This window comes from Ursus arctos, unplaced genomic scaffold (assembly GCF_023065955.2).
Source record: "Ursus arctos isolate Adak ecotype North America unplaced genomic scaffold, UrsArc2.0 scaffold_5, whole genome shotgun sequence".
Taxonomy (NCBI): Eukaryota; Metazoa; Chordata; class Mammalia; order Carnivora; family Ursidae; genus Ursus; species Ursus arctos.
In genome coordinates this window covers 4,681,774-4,703,677 of record NW_026623067.1, presented here as the reverse complement: position 1 = coordinate 4,703,677, position 21,904 = coordinate 4,681,774, and the positions used below count along the sequence as shown (strand labels likewise).

The window sequence follows — 21,904 nt, the reverse complement described above, 5'->3', positions numbered from 1 at the left end:
TCTGAAAAAAAAAAAAAAAAGTAATACAATTGATAGAACTCTATCCAAACTTATTGAGAGAGAAAGAGAGAAAGGACCCAAATAAATAAAGTCACAAATAAGAGAGGAGAAAAGAGTGGCAAAACGTACAAGGATACAATTACAAGAATATTCTGAAGCCAAAGTAATTTTGAAAAAGAAAAAGAAAAGAAAACGGGGGCATCACGATTATGGATTTCAAGCTATATTACAAAGCTGTGGTCAAGGCAGTATGTTACTGGCCCAAAAATGGAAACACAGATGAATGAAATAGAATAGAAAACCAAGAAAAGAACCCACAACTATGTGGCCAACTAATCTTCAACACAGTAGGATAGAATATCCAATAAGGAAAAACAAAAACAAAAACAAACAAAAACAAAAACCAACTAGTAAAAAGTTCAATAAATGGTACTGGGAAAATTGGACAGCAACATGCAGAAGAATGGAATGACTACTTTCTTACAACATAAACAAAAATAGATTCAAAATGAATGAAAGATCTAAATATGATACAAGAAACCATTAAAATCCTAGTGAACATAGGCAATAACCTCTGTATCATCAGCCATAGAAAAATGTTACACACATGCCTCCTGAGGCAAGGGAAACAAAAGCAAAAATAAACTATTGGGATTTCATCAAAATAAAAACTTCATCATAGCAAAGGAAACAATCAACAAAACTAAAAGGCAACCTACAAAATGGGAGAATATATTCACAAATGTCTTATCAAATAAAGGACTAGTATCCAAAATTTATAAAGAACTTATCTACTTCAACACCCCAACAAGAACAATGACAAAAATCTAGTCAAGAAATGGGCAGAAGACATGAACAGACGTTTCTCCAAAGAAGACATACAAATGGCCAACAGCCACATAAAAAAATGCTTCACATCACCTGTCATCAGGGAAATACAAATCAAAACTACAATGAGATACCACCTCACAGGAGTCAGAATGGCTAAAATTAACAACTCAGGAAATAACAAATGTTGGAGAGAATGTGGAGAAAGGGGAACCCTCTTACACTCTGGGAATGTAAACTGGTATTGCCACTCTGGAAAACAGTATGAAGATTCCTCAAAAAGTTGAAAAATAGAGCTACCTTATGACCCAACAACTACACTACTAGCTATTTATCCAAAGAATATAAACATAGTGATTCAAAGGGACATCTGCACCCAAATGTTTGTAAGCAGCAATGTCCACAATAGCCAAACTACAGAAAGAGCCCATGGTCAGATGAATTGATGAAGAAGATGTGGTATATATCCAATGGGATATTATGCAGCCATCAAAAACATGAAATCTTACTATTTGCAATGACATGGATGGAACTAGAAGGTATTGCACTAAGTGAAATAAGTCAGAGAAAGACAATTACCATGATATCAATCATATGTGGAATTTAAGAATCAAAACTAATGAGCATAGGGGAAGTGGGGGCCTGTTGTGCTGATTCTCAGGTGGACTTGCTCTGGTGTGTACGTGCCTCCCAGGAACAGGCACAGCAATCCCTCATAGAAGAGCAGTCCATCACTCTTGTGTCCCTGGTTTCTGTTGGAACACTGCATTCATCTTGCCTGTGTCTGAGCTTTTTTTTTTTTTTTTTTTTTTATCTCAGGCACACTACTGAAAGTCAAAACTAAGTTTTAGTGCAAACCTATGCTGTTCCTCCCAGGGAGGTTCTCACCACATGTTTGCCATTTTCCAGGCAGTCCCAGGAAAGTTTCTTAATTTTTTTTATATTGAAAATCATGCTTTCCATTAATGGGGGCATTTTAAGTTTTTTTCTTTACAGCTCTATGGATTTTATGTTTCTTGTCTTTTTACAATGGGTGAGAGTTATAGTAGAAAGATAAATGGAAGTGGTGGGGATTAACACCTTTGCCTTTTTACCTATCCTATGGAGAAAGCATTCAATGTCTCATTATTAAGTCTGAAGTTAAGTTTAGGTTTTATGTAGATGATCTTTTTTCATCTGTGTATGCTGATAGAGTTGAGTTGCTAATATTTTGTTGAGGATTTTAGGTTCCATATTCATAAAAGTTATTGTTAGTTTGCTTTTACACTGCTGTCTTTGTGGGGTTTTGGTATTCAAAGACAGCAAGTTGGTGTCAAATTATGTTTACAGTTCACATCTTTCTTTTTTTAAAAATATTTTATTTATTTATTTATTTATTTATTTATTTATTTATTTATTTAAAAGAGAGAGAGAGCCAGTGAGAGAGGTAACACAAGCAGGGGGAGTGAGAGAGGAAGAAGCAGGCTCCCAGCAGAGCAGGGAGCCCAATGTGGGGTTTGATCCCAGGACTCTGGGATCAAGCCCCAAGCGGAAGGCAGATGCTTAACAACTGAGCCACCCAGGCACCCCTCACATCTTTCTGACTTACTCTTCAGCCACTAGTATAAAAAAGGTCTCTGATTTTAATGTATCCATGGTTCCTTTGGACCCACACAGATAATGCAGGATAATATTCCTACCTTAAGGTCAGCTGTGCCATATAGGACCATACAATTAAGGAGTGATGTATCATCATATTCACATATCCCAAGGATTAATTAGGACAGAGAAACTTGGGGGGAACATTTTTTTTTATATTTTTCCTTCATCTATGTACATTACTGGAGTTCTCACAACACTGAGTCCATCTTTGGCTCTCCAATTCTTCATGCCCATGCAATGACCTCCCTTGGGGCTATGTGTTCTAGGTCCCATGGAGGTTAACATATGCACTGACTGGAATGTGGGAACGCTCGTTCTGATCTTCCCTAAAGTTGTGCATAGAAGATAGCTAGCTAGATGCCATTTTAGGTAACTAATAGTGGTGACTGATGCACAGAAGCCCCAACTTTGGTAACCAGCAGAGAGCCTCTGGTGTACAGATGATGCCACTTTAGATAAGGGGGGGGGGCGGGGTGGAATGTGCTTGCACCTTTATAACTGGTACTGGAACCATGCAATCCCATGTGGAATAACATAGGTGAAGCAGAATGAACCATGCACTGTGCTACAGCAAGATTCTCTTTGCTATTTTTCTTCAAAATTTCTCTAGTATAAGTTTAAGAATGTCCTGGCAAGTAAGTGAGCAACAATATGACAGTGGAATTCAGGTTCTGAAGAGTTTTATTGCAAAACTAGAAAGGTCACTTGCTGAGGTGTTGCATGCCAATATTATATTCCCACTTTGTTTTTCTCCCCAGGGTACAACGGATAACCAGTCTTCCTTTCCAATTAGCTGGAGTAATCCTTGTGTTCATGGATAAAACCCAGAAAATCCCCAGCAGTGGCATGTCTCATGGTAGAATTTAATGAAGATAGTAGAAATGATATCCATAAATGCCACCTAAGCAATAAATTTTAAACAGTTAAAGTTGGGATTCCAATACCAGATAAATAACTCTGACCATCTAAGATGATGTGAAAATATATGTAGAATAGTTTGATAAATCTCAGGATTACTAATAGAAATGTGGAAACAAATTCTTGATTTCTTCCTCTTTTGTTTGGCATATATAAATAAAAATATTACAAAAACTAACTTTTTTATCCTCATTTAACCTACCATTTTGTATGAAATGTGCAGATTGATGGTTATATTTTTCAAACTTTTTATAGAGAAATGTCATACAAGTAAACTGCATAAAACACAGTGAAGTAGGCATAATAAAATTTTTCAATCAAATACATTGTGTTTTTCCACTAGCTCTATGTCTATCATAATAATTTCGTATGTTATTCCACTGTATCTATGTGTCAAAGTGTATATATCCACTCTAATGATAAATACTTAGGATGGTTACCCAGTCTCTTCCAATAATGTTAGTAGTACATATTTTTGGAAACCTCTTTTGTAGCACATACTCATGCATTTTTGCTTTGTAAATACCAGGGGATGGAATTGTTATTTTACAATTAAGTATGTGCTCAAACGTAGTAGATACCAACATAATATTCTCACCAGTAGCGTATGAAAGTTGTTTGCTTTACATCCTTGTCAACATCTAGCATTGCCATTAATTTTAACTGTTTTGGTGGCCATGTAATGGTTTCTCATTGTAGTTTTTATCTGACGATTTCTGAGGTATAAAGAAGCTCAGTGCTGGAATTGAAGCTGTTGCTGCCTTGTCCACACCCCCCCCCCGTGTTCACCATTCTGCTACAAGATTATGACTTCTCACTACACTCAGTGAATAGCATTCTGATGATACGTCCAGTTCAAAGAAGACTCTTGTCCCATTTTTTTCACAAAATGCTCAATGCTCCCAGAAAAAGATTTCTTTAAAAAAAATCATTATGTTATGTTAGTCACCATACAGTGCATCATTAGTTTTTGATGTAGCGTTCCATGGTTCCTTGTTTGCATATAACACCCAGTGCACCATGCAATATGTGCCCTCCTTAATACCCAACACCAGGCTAGCCCATCCCCCCACCCCTCTCCCCTCTGAAGCCCTCAGTTTACTCCCCAGAGTCCATAGTCTCTCGTGGTTACTAATGACAGACATTATTAGTAATAAGTGCCTCATGATCTTGCTGAATAAGGGAAGAAATTCAGAGATTTCTTCCAAATCTTCTCCTGAAATTACCAGTGGAATTGAGTCTCAGGTCATGCCACTGGTGATTTTCTCTTTAGTGTATCCAGACCTCTTTTTTCCCACTCTCGCATTAATTCCCAACTGCACTACCTGTGATTCCTTAGACAAGACCCAAGTAAAGTACTTACACTTAAAACCTATTCTCGGGGTCTCGCTCTGGGAACACCCAAAAGAAGACAATTTATCTTTTTATATGTTTTTGACCATTTGTATTTCATCTTTTTGAAAACCATATTAAAACTTACATACATTTTTACTGGGTTTGCTGTAAATTTGTTATTGATTTGTAGAAATATTTTATGTCATTTTGATGTGAATCCTAGACTAGCTTTGTACTGCTAATAATATATACCCACACTTTGTTATCTCTTTCTTTTGCATTTTTCTCCAAAGGTGTATCGTGATCAACCTGAATTTTTAAATTTAATACAGTCCAATGTCCTCATATATTCCTTTATATTTGGTGCTATTTGTTTAGAAAGTATCCCTTTAGGGGTTCCTGGGTGGCTCAGTCGGTTAAGCATCTGTCTTCAGCTCCTGGGACCAAGGGTCCTGGGATCAAGTCCAGCATCCTGAGTCCTTGCTCAGTGGGGAGCCTGCTTCTCCCTCTCCCCCCTGCTGGTGTTCTCTCTCTTGCTATATATATATCTCAAATAAATAAATGAAAAGGTTTTTGAAAAAAGCATCCCTTCATTTTAATTTCATAAAAGTTATTTTTCCAAATTGGTCCTTAAGATTTTACATTTAGATTCCATATTATACTTGGAATTTATTTATTTGTATGGTATGAGGTATAACTAGCAGGGCTTTTGTTTTCATCTGATATGCATCTTCAATTGTCATTGGTGCCATTGAATTAAAACCTGCTCCTTTCACACAGCTATTTAATTTTTGTCACAAATTATGTCCAATTCTGATCTTTCATATTTCATTGACTGCTTTAATGTTTTTTATCCAAATGATACACTCCATTAATTAAGTACTGCAAATAAGTACACTCTATTATTAAGTACTGTAACTGTTTAAAATGTTTTGAAAATCTCTTTTTTTAATAATATTTTTTATTTTATTATGTTAGTCACCATACAGTACATCCCTGGTTTTTTATGTAAAGTTCGATGATTCATTAGTTGCGTATAACACCCAGTGCACCATGTAATTCGTGCCCTCCTTACTACCCATCACCAGCCTATCCCATTCCCCCACCCCCCTCCCCACTGAAGCCCTCAGTTTGTTTCCCAGAGTCCATAGTCTCTCATGCTTCATTCCCCCTTCTGATTAACCCCCCTTTCTTTATCCCTTTCTTCTCCTACTGATCTTCCTAGTTCTTATGTTCTATAGATGAGAGAAATCATATGACAATTGTCTTTCTCTGCTTGACTTATTTCACTTAGCATTATCTCCTCCAGTGCCATCCCTGTTGCAGCAAATGTTGAGAAATCGTTATTTTTGATAGCTGAGTAATATTCCATTGTATATATGGACCACATCTTCTTAATCCAGTCATCTGTTGAAGGGCATCTTGGTTCCTTCCACGATTTAGCTATTGTGGACAATGCTGCAATGAACATTGGGTGCATATGGCCCTTCTCTTCACTACGTCTGTATCTTTGGGGTAAATACCCAGTAGTGCAATGGCTGGAGCATAGGGTAGCTCAATTTTTAACTTTTTAAGGGACCTCCACACTGTTTTCCAGAGTGGCTGTACCAACTTGCATTCCCACCAACAATGTAGGAGGGATCCCCTTTCTCCACATCCAACCTTACCTCAAATGTGTTCATCTTTTAAATTATCCTTTTTTATATATATTTCAGTAAAAATTGTGTTATTTCTTGTTCCACAATGCTACTGTAAAAGCAATATTAAAGTAGGCAATTTTTTTAAAAATTTCTTAAATATAAGCTAAATTCTTAAAGCAATTTGTATTATTAAATAATTTGAACTAGTCCTCTTCCGACTATACTTCATTTTTCTTTAGCATTTACTCTTTTAGGGTTTAGTCAAGTATTTTGGCTTATTCCTAATTGAAGCATCCTAAATTACAAGTTAGTGAAGAAATTTAAGTACACGAAGTATTATCAAGAAATTCTACATCTAATTTGGATGAAAAATTGTCCATGTTAATAAAAGTTATTAAAATGTTAACAATTTTTAGCAGTGTATCGTACATAATAGAGTCCACACATTGCCATCTCCGATAGTGGTGAGGATAAAATGACATATGGATGGAAATAAGCTTGAAAATCATGTTGTAATAATATTATAGCTGATATTCTATCACCCAATACGATGTTAATATTTCTATTTAATTTAAGGTAATGATAGTAATTTGATGTTTATTTATTGATCTCATTATCCAAATTATTATAAATTTATCAATTCATTTTAATCATCCACTGACTAAATGGAATTTCCATAATCCCCATGTTCCACTCTAATACCTGGTTGGACCACACTTTTTCATAGGCCACATTTTTTTAAAGCAGGTTCCACAACCAGTGTGGAGCCCAACACAGGGCCTGAACTCAGGGTCCTGAGATCAAGACCTGAGCTGAGACCAAGAATCAGATGCTTAACTGACTGAGCCACCCAGGTACCTCAATAGACCACATTTTTATTTAGCCTTGGTTATTTCCTGAACAATGAAATTTGGCTACTCTCATCAGGGCAATTTGAACATCCTTGTTTCTCAGACTATAAACTAGAGGATTAAGAACAGGTGTGAGGACAGTGTAGAGAAGTGAGAAAATCTTGTTCAGACTGAATGTTGTTTCTGATGGTGGTGTCATGTACACCACAATTAGAGTACCATAAAACACGCTTACCACAGTCAAGTGGGATGAGCAGGTCGAGAAGGCTCTGTGTCTCCCTGTAGAGGAGGAAATCCTTAAAATGGAGGACAGAATGCAACCATATGATAACAATATGCAAAAGAATGGAGACAGGGATAGGAATGATGAAGCAAATGCTGCCTTCTCCACCATTTTAGTGTCTGTGCAGGACAGCTTCACCAGTGGGAAGAAGTCACAAAAGAAATGGTTGATGATGTGGGGACCACAGAAAGTTAAAGAGGCAAGCAAGGCTAGCATGACTCCCAGGAAGAGGAAACCACCAACCCATGAAGCAACTGCCAACTTGACACAAACTCTGCTGTCCATAAGTACTGAGTATCTTAGGGGCCAACAGATGGCCAAATAGCGATCATAGGACATGACAGCCAGGAGGAAACACTCCACAGTGAGCAGAGAACCAATGACATATAGTTGCACCACACAGGCAGTAAAGGAGATAGTGACACCACCAGCTAAAACCTCCCACAGCAACTGGGGAAAAATGCTGCTTATGGATCCAACATCCACACAGGATAAATGGCACAGGAAAAAATACATTGGAGTCTGAAGATGTGAACTTTTCTGGACAGTGATGATCAGCAGCAGGTTACTAATCAGTGTGACCAGATAAAGGGTGAGTAATAAAGAGAAAAGGGCAGCTCCACCTTCTCCAAGTTCCCCAAAACCAAGCAGGATGACATAAGTAACAGTGGACATATTTCTTCTTTGGTTTTCTTCCATCTATGAACTATAGATAAAAATGACTAATTTCCAGAGAAGTCCGTTGTCACATAGCCAGGGCTACAACATTGTCCAGTAAGCTCAATGATGTTGTTACTTCCCATCCCAGATTGTAGGATCATGCCCTCATTTCTGAATCTGCATGTCCAAATTGACTAGAAGCCAGGAGAGTTTGGGGGAGGTGCTGAAGAGAGGAATATGAATGGACAATCTGACTTTTGGTTTTTTGTTTTGTTTTGTTTTGTTTTTTAAGATTCTATTTATTTATTTGACAGAGAGAGAGGCACCCAGAGAGGGAACACAAGCAGAGGGAGTGGGAAAGGAAGAAACAGGCTCCCAGCAGAGCAGGGAGCCCGATGCTGGGCTTGATCCCAGGAGTCTGGGATCACGCCCTGAGCCGAAGGCAGACGCTTAACCAACTGAGCCACCCAGGCACCCCTTGCAATCTGACTTTTGTTAATCTTGGTTATCTGTGATTCTCAGTACTTCTTTGATACTTGTATTTTCAACTTGAATATGGTGATACACAAAAGTCTTTCTCTTTCACGGTTCTTCCTAAAATAGTACAAAAACAGTTTAGACTAAGGATTGTACTCATTCTATCAATTATATGTTTTGTTCCAGAGAAAATTATAAAAGCATAACATTTGTCATGGTATCCCTCATATTCACCTTTTTTCCCCCAATGTCTTTTTGTTCCTTTGGTTATGGCAGATGTCATCATGCTGAGGCACTTTGGGTAGGGTTTTACTTACACAACTATTAGTCAATCCTTGAAAAGATACATCTATGAAATGGTCCAAGATGTTTTCCTCAGCCCATAACTTCCTCTGGAAAGACATTTACATTTAAGTTCAAAGGTATATATGCACCCCAAAGTTTATAGCAACAATTTCAAAATAGCCAAATATGGAAACAGCCCAAGTGTCCATCAACTGATAAATGGATTTATGGGCTGATATAAATGGATACATGGATATATAGATATATCTATATGTATATATAGTGGAATAATAATATATGGAATATGATATATATTGTGGAATATTACTCAGCCATCAAAAATCATGAAATTTTCCCATTTTCAATGATGTGGGTGAAGCTAGAAAGTATTATGCTAAACATAATAAGTCAATTGAGAAAGACAAATATATAATTTCACTCATATATGGAATTTAAGAAACAAAACAAATGAGCAAAGAAAAGAGATAGATTTTTAAATATCATGCATTTTAAATTTTTTGTGAATAAATTTCTAATTTTAAAATTATGAGCACTTTGAAATCTGGCTGTGACTTGTGTCTCTGATAACTAACTAGTACCATTCACTCCTTCTTCATCCTTTTTCCTATGCTTATGTTAGCCACTTTTTTTATTACTCTTTTGTATGTAATTTGGCATATCCCATAAGCCTAATTTCCATATTTATGTAAAATTAATGCTGTATAATTGTCCACTCTTAATCTTTACTGAATTGTATATGATGTCAAAATTATATGAAGAGGCAGATACAAAAGCAGTAAATGAAGACCATATATTTTATAAGTAATTTGATATAAATATAAGAACTTTTACTAATCAAATTATATAGATAATGAAATTGCTATTTTCAATCACACAGGATCTTTGGAAAGTGATTACCATTTTCCAAAGTTGAAATATAGAAATATGTGAGGGCAATTAATACTGTTTAGAAAAACAGTTTTAAAAAACAAAGTGTGAGTTTACCAGATCCAAAAAAAAAATCTTAAAATATTAGCAATGATATTTTGATTGAAGGATAGTTAAAGCATAACACTCTTGACTAGAATAGGTATTAACATACTATAAAAAATTGATAAAAATGTAAGCACAAACCAGTGAAGAAAATACTTTTCAAGAAGTTATTTCCTGGGGCGCCTGGGTGGCACAGCAGTTAAGTGTCTGCCTTCGGCTCAGGGAATGATCCCGGCATTATGGGATCGAGCCCCACATCAGGCTCCTCCGCTGTGAGCCTGCTTCTTCCTCTCCCACTCCCCCTGCTTGTGTTTCCTCTCTCTCTGGCTCTCTCTATCTCTGTCAAATAAATAAATAAAATCTTAAAAAAAAAGAAGTTATTTCAAGCATACCTGAAAATAAATTCAGAATGACAAAAAAATTAAATTTATAAAAACAACAATTGCATGGTGCACTGGGTGTTATACACAAGTAATGAATCATGGAACTTTACATCAAAAACTAGGGATGTACTGTATGGTGAATAACATAATATAATAAAAATACTATATAAAAAACAACATCATGGAAATACATTAACAGTACAAATAAATGTTAAGAAAGCTTTAGTAGAATTAAGAATTATCAAAGAAAAGAGGTTTTTTTATTTTTATTTTTACCGGATTTATTGACTTACAATTACTCATTAACATGTGCAAGTTTAGAACGTTGAATGTTTTGATTTGATACATGTATATATTGCAAAATAATTACCACCATCATATTAACTAACACTTCCATCACTTCACATAATTACTATTTCTTATTTGTAGTAAGGACATTAAGATATACCTTCCTAGCAAATTTAAGTATACAATAAGTATTGTTAACTATAATCACACTGCTGTGCATTAGATCCCCAGAACTTATTCACTTATTCATGTTCTAACTGAACTGTATATATTTGGCAAACATATTCCCATTTTTCCAATGACCCCCCCCCAAGTCCTGGTAATCATCATTCTACCCTATGTCTACAATTTCTGCTTAACTTGTTACCACATATAAGTGATAAGTATTTTTCTATTTCTGATACATTTTACTTAGATGAATGGATAAAGAGATATGAGACTTTCTATAGAGATAGATATAGAGATCCAAAACACATGCACACATACATAGATATAAATATATGGATATGAATATACATATACAGATATACATAAGTGGATATATATCATATAATATATACTAGGTATTAAATATGTATTGAATATGTATATTTGGATTATTTATATTTCCATTCAGATACATATACTGTGATGAAAATCTGTTTTCATAGTTCAAGTTAAGCAAAATTTTGGTTGCGAATGACAATATTTCTTTCTTTCTCATTGTATATAATGGAATATTACTCAGCCATGAGAAACAAGGAACATTGAGAGAAGGGAACTATAAAAGCTATATAAGAAAAATGTGTAACTCTATCACATTTACTTAAATAGTATGCTAATCCAAGGTACATATCCACTCCCCCACAGGTGTTTACAGTCTGGGGAAGAAAAGGCACTATTTAAAATATAGAAAATACTTTTCAGAAATTATTACATTAAGTTGAATATCTGCATGAAATATGATGGTAAACAAGACACACATTTACAATAACTATCAATGCAGTCCAAATTTGTTTTTCTCTCTCATTTATTGTTTAAATTATGTTGTTTATTATGGGTCTATGTTAGTCTTACTTGTCTTCATAGCACATGTACGCTTCCTGAATGATTACATTTTCTCCTATGGCATCAAAAGTTATCAATACTGATGAATTTCAAATGCAGATGAATTTTCAAGGCTGATAATTAATTTATTCATTATAGCATATTCTAAATTTAAGTGCATATCTTACAGGTACCTACAATTCAACTTCATTACCTGAAGTTCACCAAATCTTCCTTATGCATCTGTATATATTGATAAAATAAGGGAACAGCTCTCAAATTTTGCACATTTTAAAACTATATCTTTTATGCAATTTCCAACTAACACTTCAGATGTAACTATCATTCTTATTTCTACTAGCACAAAGTAGCTTTGCCTATTTTCAAAGTTCACATAAATGAAATCTGTGTATTTTATGAATATGTTCATTTTCCTAACTTAATGGAACTTAAGTGAAGTTTTTGATATTCATTTATGTAACTCAATATATTATTTTTAAATTGTTGTATAGTATAAGTGTATGGAAATAGCCACCATTGTTTATCCACTCTCATGTCCATGGCCATTTGGGTTGTTTCCAGCTTTTGGTTATTATGAATCCTTCACATATTTTCAACATCAGCAGCACAATTTTCCAAACAAAAACTTCTGTCACTCATCACAGACATTTTCCTTTCCTTGTCTCCAGTTGTAATTATCTATTAAATCTCTAACTAATTTTTACTGTTTGGTGAAATTACTTCCATATTTCTATTTTTACCAAGAATATATTGCCTAAGAGCTATAATTTTATGAAATTATAAGAGTGGCATTTTCTTTTCAGTTACACTTTTCCTTGCTTTAAGATAGCAGCATTTTTTAAAGCATAACTATGCTACTCCTGACAAATGTTTATGGTTTCTAGTCTCCCACAGAACCAAAGTCAAATTATTGGAAGAATGTATCAAATTACTTTATTCAGACCATATTCCCATATCATCTTTTATCCTTCTGCTAAGACCTTCTATTATAATCAAAGTAAACAAGTGTCAGTTTCTCAAACATGATGTCCATCTACCATATCATTGTATTTATGTGCCTATTTCTCTCTTAAAAGTTCAATGCACTTTCTTTATTATTTTAAAATCTTCATTCTCATCTATTTTATTCCAGATATTTCTCTACAAGCCTTCCCTGCTTCTGGCTTATCTCTTCTAATAATTTCTTATGTTTCACACAGGTAATACTTATTATACTGTATTACTTGAAAGTCAGTCTTTCTAAATTGTGAGATTATTCTAACATAAAATATTTTTCTCAATTCATATAATTGTATACTCAACACCCAGCATCTTATTTAAAAAATATTTGGTGATAAATAACCATTTGTCAAGTTAAAAAATAAATTAATATGAATTAAATAAGCTTTATAAGAGAACTTGTATTAGAAGAAGTGTGACATCAGCAGTAATTAATAAAAGAGCATTTGAACAGTAAAGTTGGAAGACAATATAATGTTCATATATGGGATAGTTAAATGATAATAAAAATGAGAATATAAAAAAAGTGAAGATTTTCAAGTTAGAAATGTGCCTAACCATTATCAATTTGCTAAGAAACATATTGAATTGTATTATGCAGTAGTAAGTATTCCTGAAGCACCTCTACTAAAATATTTTATTTTATGTTTTGAAGATGTTATTTATTTCTTGAGAGAAAGAAAGAGAAAGAGAGAGACAGAGCACAAGCACAAGCAGGGGGGGACAGAAGGAGAAGTAGACTCCCCACTGAGCAGGGAGCCTGGTGCTGGGCTAGATCCTAGGACCCAGGATCATGACCTGAGCCAAAGGCAGACATATAACAGACTGAGCCATCCAGGCATTCCTCTACTAAAATATTTTAGAAGTAGAAACTATACGAACATTTTTCAAAATTAAGTCCAGTTGATTTCATTCTTTTCAAATTTTTCCAGAAACTCAGATGTTGGGTAAATTTCAGTTGTAGCAGAAGTTCTCAGATAATTCCATTTATAAACATTAAAATGAATAAAACTATGAATTATGAATAATTATGAATAATTAATTATAAAATTATTTAATGAAATTATGAATAGGTTATGAATATTGCATGGAGCACTGGGTGTTATACACAAATAATGAATCATGGAACACTACAACAAAAACTAAGGATATACTGTATGGTGACTAGCATAACATAATAAAAATTATTATAAAAAATAAAAAAATAAAAATAAAATTCATATAAAATTATGAATAATTAATTCAATTTGATGCCTTTAAAGACCATAAATATGACTTTTGGAAACTTTAAATTATTTTTAATTGAAAAATAAGAATATAAGCCTTACTGGGAAATAAGGAAAAAAAGTTGGAGACCCTAATATAGGAATTTAGAAAACAGAGTAAATACATAGTGAGTCAGAGACTGGAAGAAGAAAGTGCTGTATTTATCAAAGTATCCTGTCTCTTCTCAGAGTAGAGACACATATACCCTGGTGCGCGTGCGAGCGTGTGTGTGTGCACAAGCATGTACTTGTGATCTCTATTTTGAATACTTACCTTTATCTAATAACAAAGACAAAATTTCTCTGGTCATAGGTGACTGAAATCATGAGTTCCTGATGAGAAAGTCACTCAAATGATATCTATCTCTTTAACATTGTTTTTCTATCTATCCTTCTGGATACCTATGCAATTTCTATTTTGATTTTTGTATTTGGGGGAGTATGGATCTGTCATCTATGCATGACACAGAGAGCATGCAATGTATATTAAAGCTTTTTACAAATGTAAACTCCCACTCCATTTACGCCAAGGAGAGATTACCAGAATTCCCCATAGGCTGGTATGGATTTTGTCATACGTTACCGTCAAAAAGGCAATGCTGAATTTGGAACCTACTTCCTTATTTTTCATTCAGAATATTCACTGTTATCATATTAAAGCCAATAAGTATTTTTAAATTGCTTTTGTATTTTACGGTCATAAGCATTAGCTCCATAACTCCCAGGATACATGACTATTTATGAAGAAATTCTGATGCAAGAAACTCACCTAAATTAATTTGCCAAGAAAATTCATCTGAAAAGAAAAACGCAGATGTTTATTATGTAAATATTTTTGTACAGGAAAAAGCAGTAAAACTACCAATAAGATCATAGTTTTGAGGTTGAAATATTCGTTATAATAGACTATTTTGTTAAATTCCCATTTATTGTAATTTAGTCACTTATTTCCCCACCTCGCTTGTCCTTTTCTGTTTGTTTTTACTATTTCTAGCTCTCCATATTCTTTTATTTCCTTCTGTTCTTTCTTAAATCTCTGCCCATATCAGGTTATTTTGGTAAGTGATAAAATTATAAAGGATCGTAGACTATAAACAGCTGGAATGATTTTTGAGGGAGAACATATTTCTCAGGAGTAATCCTTTTAGAACTACTACATCATTTAGGTGTGAAAACCCAAAGGACAAATTTAAAAGCTACTAACTACATTAATGATAACAAATTTAATGAGAAAATGATAAAAAGTTTAGTTTACAAGGGATTGAGGACTGAACATATAGTTTAATGAATAATTATTGTTGAGAAATAAAAACAAAATTTACAATAATATTTTCTGAGAAAACTGACATACAATTGACATATAACATTGTATAGGTTGAAGGTATACGTCAAGATTTCATATTCATATATACTGTGAAAAAATTGTAGCCATGACAGTAGTTAAAACAACTATCACCTGTATTAAGTTGACTATCTTTCCCCCCACTGAGTATTCTTGACTCCTTTGTCAGATACTAGCTGTTTTAATGTGTAGGTTTATTTCTAGGCTCATGATCTGAATCCATATGGTTTACATGTCTGTTTTGAATTTTTGTAAATTGGTACCATACTGCTTTAAATACTATGGCTTTGTAATACAGTTTGTAATCAAGAAGAGTGATGCATCCTGTTTTGATCTTTTTTTTCCAATATGCTTCGGTTTCAGGATCTTTTGTGACTTATGTTTCTGTGTAAGGCTGTTGGAATTTTCATAAAGATTGCTATGAATCTATAGATGGCTTTGTGTGGTATAAACATTTAACCATTGTTAATTCTTCTGGTCCCTGAACACAAGATATCTTTATATTTATTTCTGTCTTTCCTTTTTTCTGTTTTTCTTTCTTTTCTTCTATTGTATTTTATTTTACATTTTAATTCTGGTATAGTTAACATATAGGATGCTATTAGTTTCAGGTGTGTGGTATCGTCATTCAACAATTCCATGCATCATCCAGTGCTCATCATGATAAGTACACTCCTTAATCCCCACCACCTCTTTCAACCATCCCCATGCTCACCTCCCTTTGGTAACCAACAGTTTGCTCTCTATAGTTATTAGTGTGTTTCTTGGTTTGTCTCTCTCTTTTTGCCTTTGTTCATTTATTTTGTTTTTTTACATTCCACAAATGAGTGAGACCCTATGGTATTTGTCTTTCTCTGACTGACTTATTTCCCTAGTGTTATACTATCTAGTTCCATCCACATCATTGCAAGATTTCATCACTTCTTATGACTTAATAATATTCCACTGTATATAAATATATTCATATATAACATCTTTATCCTTTCATCTATCTGTGGACACTTGGACTGCTTCCATAATATGGCTACTGTAAATAATTCTTCTATAAACATACGGGTGCATGTATCCCTTTGAATTACTGTTTTTGTATTTGGGGGGTAAATATTCAGTAGTGCATTTGATAGACTGTAGGCTAATTCTATTTTAACTTTTTGAGGAAGCTCCACACTGTTTTTCAGAGTACCTGCACTACCAACAGTGCAAGAGGTTCCTTATACTTCATATTTTCACCACACCTGCTGTTTCTTCTGTTTTTTTTTTTTTTTTTTTTGCTTTTGCTTTTGCCATTCTAATGGGTGTGAAGTGATATCTAATTGTAGTTTTGATTACCCTGGTGGTAAGTAATGATGAACATCTTTTCATAGTCCGTTGGCCAGCTGAATGTCTTCTTTGGATAAATAACCTGTTCATGTCTTCTGGCCATTTTTAATTGGATTATTTGGTTTGGGGAAGTTGAGTTGTAGAAGTCCTTTATATATTTTGGATAGTAAATCTTTATTGAACATGTAATTTGCAAATATCTTCTTCCATTCTGTAGATCACATTTTAGTTTTATTGATGATTTCCTTCACTGTGCAGAAGCTTTTTTATTTTGATGTGGTCCCTATTGTTTATTTTTACTTTGTTTCCCTTGCTTTAGGAGAAATATCTAGAAAAAACCTTGCTATGGTTGTTGTCAGAGACATTACTGCCTGGGCTCTCTTCTGGGATTTTTATGGTTTCAGTTCTCACATTTAGGTCTTTAATCCAATTTGAGTTTATTTTTTGTATGGTGTAAAAGGGGTCCAGTTTAATTCTTTTTCAAGTTGCTGTCCAGTTTTGCCATCACAGTTTGTTTAAGGGACTCTTTTTCCAATTGAATATTATTTCCACTTTTGTTGAAGATTAATTGATCATACAATTATGGGTTTATTTTGGGGTTTTCTCTTCTGTTACATTGTCCCATGTGTCTATTTTTATGACAGTACCACAGTTCTTTGATTACTATGGGTTTGTAGTTTATCTTGAAGTCAAGAACTGTGATAATTCCACTTTTGTTTTTCTATTTTAAGATTGCTTTGACTATTATTGAAGCTTATTTTCTTTTTTTTATAATAATATTTTTTATTATATTATGTTAGTCACCATACAGTACATCCTTGGTTTTTTATGTAAAGTTCCATGATTCATTAGTTGCATATAACACCCAGTGCACATGCAATATGTGCCCTCCTTTCTACCCATCACGAGCCTATCCCATTCCCCCACCCCTCCCCTCTGAAGCCCTCAGTTTGTTTCTCAGAGTCCATAGTCTCTCATGTTTCATTCCCCCTTATGATTATCCCCCCTGTCTTTATCCCTTTCTTCTCCTACTGATCTTCCTAGTTCTTATGCTCCATAGATGAGAGAAGCCATATGATAATTGCCTTTCTCTGCTTAACTTATTTCACTTAGCATTATCTCCTCCAGTGACGTCCCTGTTGCAGCAAATGTTGAGAAATCATTCTTTTTGATAGCTGAATAATACTCCATTGTATGTATGGACCACATCTTCTTAATCCAGTCATCTGTTGAAGGGCATCTTGGCTCCTTCCACGATTTAGCTATTGTGGACAATGCTGCTATGAACATTGGGGTGCATATGGCCCTTCTTTTCACTGTGTCTGAAGCTTATTTTCTAATGGCATTCTTCAATTTATTAATTTTGTCTACAAAGCTATATTTCTTGTTTAATTATCTTGATGTATTCTATTTCTGTTTTGAACTCCTTATTTGTTTATGTTTTGTTCACCTAATTTTATTTAGATTTTGTCTTTATTTTCTTGTAGTTTCTTGAACTACTTTAAGATGATTATTCTGAATTCCTTGTATACAACATATAGATCTTTATTTAGGATTAATTATTTTATATTTATAACTTTTCTTTTTTGGTGTCATGTTTACCTGATTCTTTTTGATTCTTGTAATCTTGCATTAGAATAAACACTTTTGAGGAAATGGTATATTTTTCCAGATTTTATAGGTTTTCATTAGTAGATAAAAAACCATCAGTCAGCTCAACTTGGGTATTTGGATAACTCAGCTCTTAGCTTCCATGGACAGGTGAGGCATGTTGATAAGGCCTCTAGCTGGACGAGGCCACTGCCAATGCACTGAGGTGTATGTGCAAGTAATGCCTCTGTCTGATCATCACACTCTAGCAAGACCGCTGGCTGGGCTGCATTGTCAGACAGAGATTTTACCATTGCTCTGCAGTCCTGTGGGATTCTAGTCACATCTGATCATGTAAAATGACACATTGTGTTTTCTGTGAGAATAGAACTGTTGTTAGAGTGTTTGTTGAGAGGGGAGCTAAGATGGTGGCATAATAGAAGGACCCTAGATTTATCTCATCCATTGAATACAGCTAGGTAACAATCAAATAATTCTGAATACCTAAGAAATGTACCTGAGAACTAACAGAACAAACCCCACAACTATAGGGAGAGAAGAGGCCATATCATCTAAGCAGAAAATCAACAAGGAAGCAATGGCTTTGAATGACACACTGGACCAAATGGACGTAACAGATATATTCGGAATGTTCCACCGTAAGGCAGCAGAATTCACAGTTTTTTTCCAGTGCACATGAAACATTCCCCACAATAGATCACACACTAGTGATCTCAACAAGTACAAAATCACTGAGACCATACCATGCATATTGTCGGACCACAATGCCATGAAACTTGATGTCAACCACAAGAAAAAATTTGGACAGACCACAAATAAATGGAGATTAAATAACGTGCTACTAAAGAATGAATGGGTCAACCAAAAAATTAAAGAAGAAAATTTTTAAAAAATACAGGGAAACAAATGAAAGGAAAACCCAATGGGCCCAAACCCTTGGAATGCAACAAAACCAGTCATAAAAGAGGTGTATAGCAATGCAGGCCTGCATGAAGAAGTAAGAAAAATCTCAGAAAGAAAAATAAACAACCCAACACTTAAAGGAGCTAGAAGAAGAAGAAGAAGAAGAAGAAGAAGAAGAAGAAGAAGAAGAACAACAACAACAACAACAACAACAACAACAACAACGACAACGACAAACAACAAATGAAGCCTACAGCCAGCAGAAGAAGGTAAATAATAAAGATTAGAGCAGAAATAAATGATACAGAGACAAAAAAAACCCATAACACATTAGTGAAACCAGGAGTTGGTTCTTTAAAAAAATAATAATAAAATTGATAAACTCCTAGTCAGACTTATTGAAAAGAAAAGATAAAGCCAGATAGCTTCACAGAGGAATTCAAACAAAGCTGTAAAGAAGGGTTAATACAGGGACGCCTAGGTGGCTCAGTCACTTAAGTGTTGGCCTGTGGCTTAGGTCATGATCCTAGGGTCTTGGGATCAAGTCCCACATCCGGCTCTCTGCTCACAGGGAGTCTGCTTCTCCTCCCCCTGCTTGTGCTCTCTCTCCCTCTCTTTCTGAGTAATAAATAAAATATTTAAAAAAGAAAAATTAATACATTTTCTTCTCAGACTACTACAAAAAATAGAAATAGAAGGAAAACTACCCAACTGATTATTTGAGGCCAGATTTACTTGTTCCAAAGCCAAAGAATCCACTAAAAAAAGAGAACTCCATGCCAATGTCCTTGATGAACTTGGATACAAAAATTCTCAATAAAATGTTACCCAATTAAACTCAACATTACATTAAAAGAGTAATCTAACATGATCAAGTGGGATTTATTCCTGAGTTTCATGGGTGTTTCAATATTTGCAAATCAATCCATGTGATACACCACATTAATAAAAGAAATGATAAGAACCATATAATGCTCTCAATAGTTGTATAAACAACATTTAACAAAGTACAACACCCATTCATGATAAAAACCCTCAACAAAGTAGGGATACAGGGAACATACTTCAATATTATAAGGGCATGTATGAAAAACTCACAGCTAATATCTAAATGGGGAAAACTGCAAGGTACTCCTCTACACTGAGGAATAAGGCAGTTATTTAGCATGGTACTGGAAATCCTAGCACAACAGAAAACAAAAAGATATGAAAGGCATCCAAACTGGGAAGGAAGAAGTCACAATTACACGATTTGCAGAGGACATAATACTCTATGTAGGAAACCCAAATAACTCCACCAAAAAATTGCTAGAACTAATGCATGAATACTGTAAAGTCACAGGATACAAAATTAATGTACAGAAATCTGTTGCATTTCTATACACCAAGTAAGGAAGCAGTAAAGAGAGAAATCAAGGAATAAATCCCATTTAAAATTGCACCAAAAACAATAACATATGCAAGTAATGAATCATGGAACATTACATCAAAAACTAGGGATGTACTGTATGGTGACTAACATAACATAATAAAAAATCATTATAAAAAAAACCATAACATACTGACTCATAAAACTAGCCAATGAGGAAAAGGATCTGTACTCTGAAAACTATAAAACACTGATGAAAGAAATTGAAGAGGACACAGGGGGCACCTGTGTGCCTCAGTCAGTTAAGTATTTACCTTTAGCTCAGGTAATGATCCCAGGGTCCCGGGATAGAGTCCTGTATTGGGCTCCCTGTTCAGTACGGAGTTTGCTTCTCTCTCTGTCCCTCCCCACTGCTCATGTGCTCTCTGTCAAATACATACATACATACATACATACATAAAAATAAAATCTTAAAAAACAGAGAAGAAATTGAAAAGGACAAAAAGAAATTGAAAAACACCCCATGCTTATGAATTACAAGAACAAATATTGTTAAATGTCTACACTACACAAAACAATCTACACATTTAGTGCAATCCCTATCAAAATACCAAGAGCATTTTTCACATAACAGAACAAGCCATCCTAATATGTGTATGGGACACAAAATAACCCTGAATACTCAAAGCAACCTTGAAAAGGAAGAGCAAAGCTGGAAGCATCACTATCTCAAACTTCAAGTTATATTAAAAAGCTGTAGTAATGAAGACAGCATGGTACTGGCAGAAAACCAGACACAAGTATCAATAGAATAGACTAGAAAACCCAGAAATGGACCTATCACTAGATAGTCAATCTTCGAAGAAGCAAGAAAGAATATCCAATGGACAAAGGCAATATTTTCAACAAACAGTGTTGTGAAAATTGGACAGCAACATGCAAAAGAATGAAACTGGTCCACTATCTTACAACATACTCAAAAACGAATTCAAAATGGATGAAAGATCTAATTGTGAGGCAAACAAAAAAGAAAAAGAAAAACAAAACATAACAAACAAAACCAGTAAAATAAACAAAACAAAAAACAACTTAAAATCCTAGAGGAGAACATAAGCACCAAACTCCTTGACATTGGCAATAGCAACTTCTTACTCCATGTGTTTTCTGTGGCAAGGAAACAAAAGCAAAAATAACCTATTGTGACTTCATCAAAATAAAAACCTTCTACACAGCTATGGAAACGGTCAACAAAACTAAAAGGCAACCTCCAGAATCAAAGAAAGTATTTGCAAATGATCTGTTAAAGGATCAGTATCCAAAATATGTAAAGAACTTATACAACTCAACATCCAAAAACCAAATAATTCAGTTAGAAAATGGGCAGAAGACATGAACAGACATTTCTCTGCAGGAGCCATACGGATGGCTAACAGACACATGAAAAGATGCTCAGGGAAATACAAGAC

At 34.4% G+C, this 21,904-nt stretch overlaps 1 protein-coding gene across 1 annotated transcript; it reads right to left on the bottom strand.

Moving 5' to 3' along the window:
* Nucleotides 1–7,241: 7,241 nt before the first annotated feature.
* LOC113248061 (olfactory receptor 472-like) lies at nucleotides 7,242–8,195 on the bottom strand. Its single transcript, XM_026489459.3, has one exon. The coding sequence runs from the start codon at nucleotides 8,193–8,195 to the stop codon at nucleotides 7,242–7,244; it is 954 nt and encodes a 317-aa protein (XP_026345244.3).
* Nucleotides 8,196–21,904: the final 13,709 nt, after the last annotated feature.

Coding starts and splice junctions, on each gene's coding strand:
- LOC113248061 (XM_026489459.3), bottom strand. CDS start 8,195: ATGGAAGAAAACCAAAGAAGAAATATGTCCACTGTTACTTATGTCATC.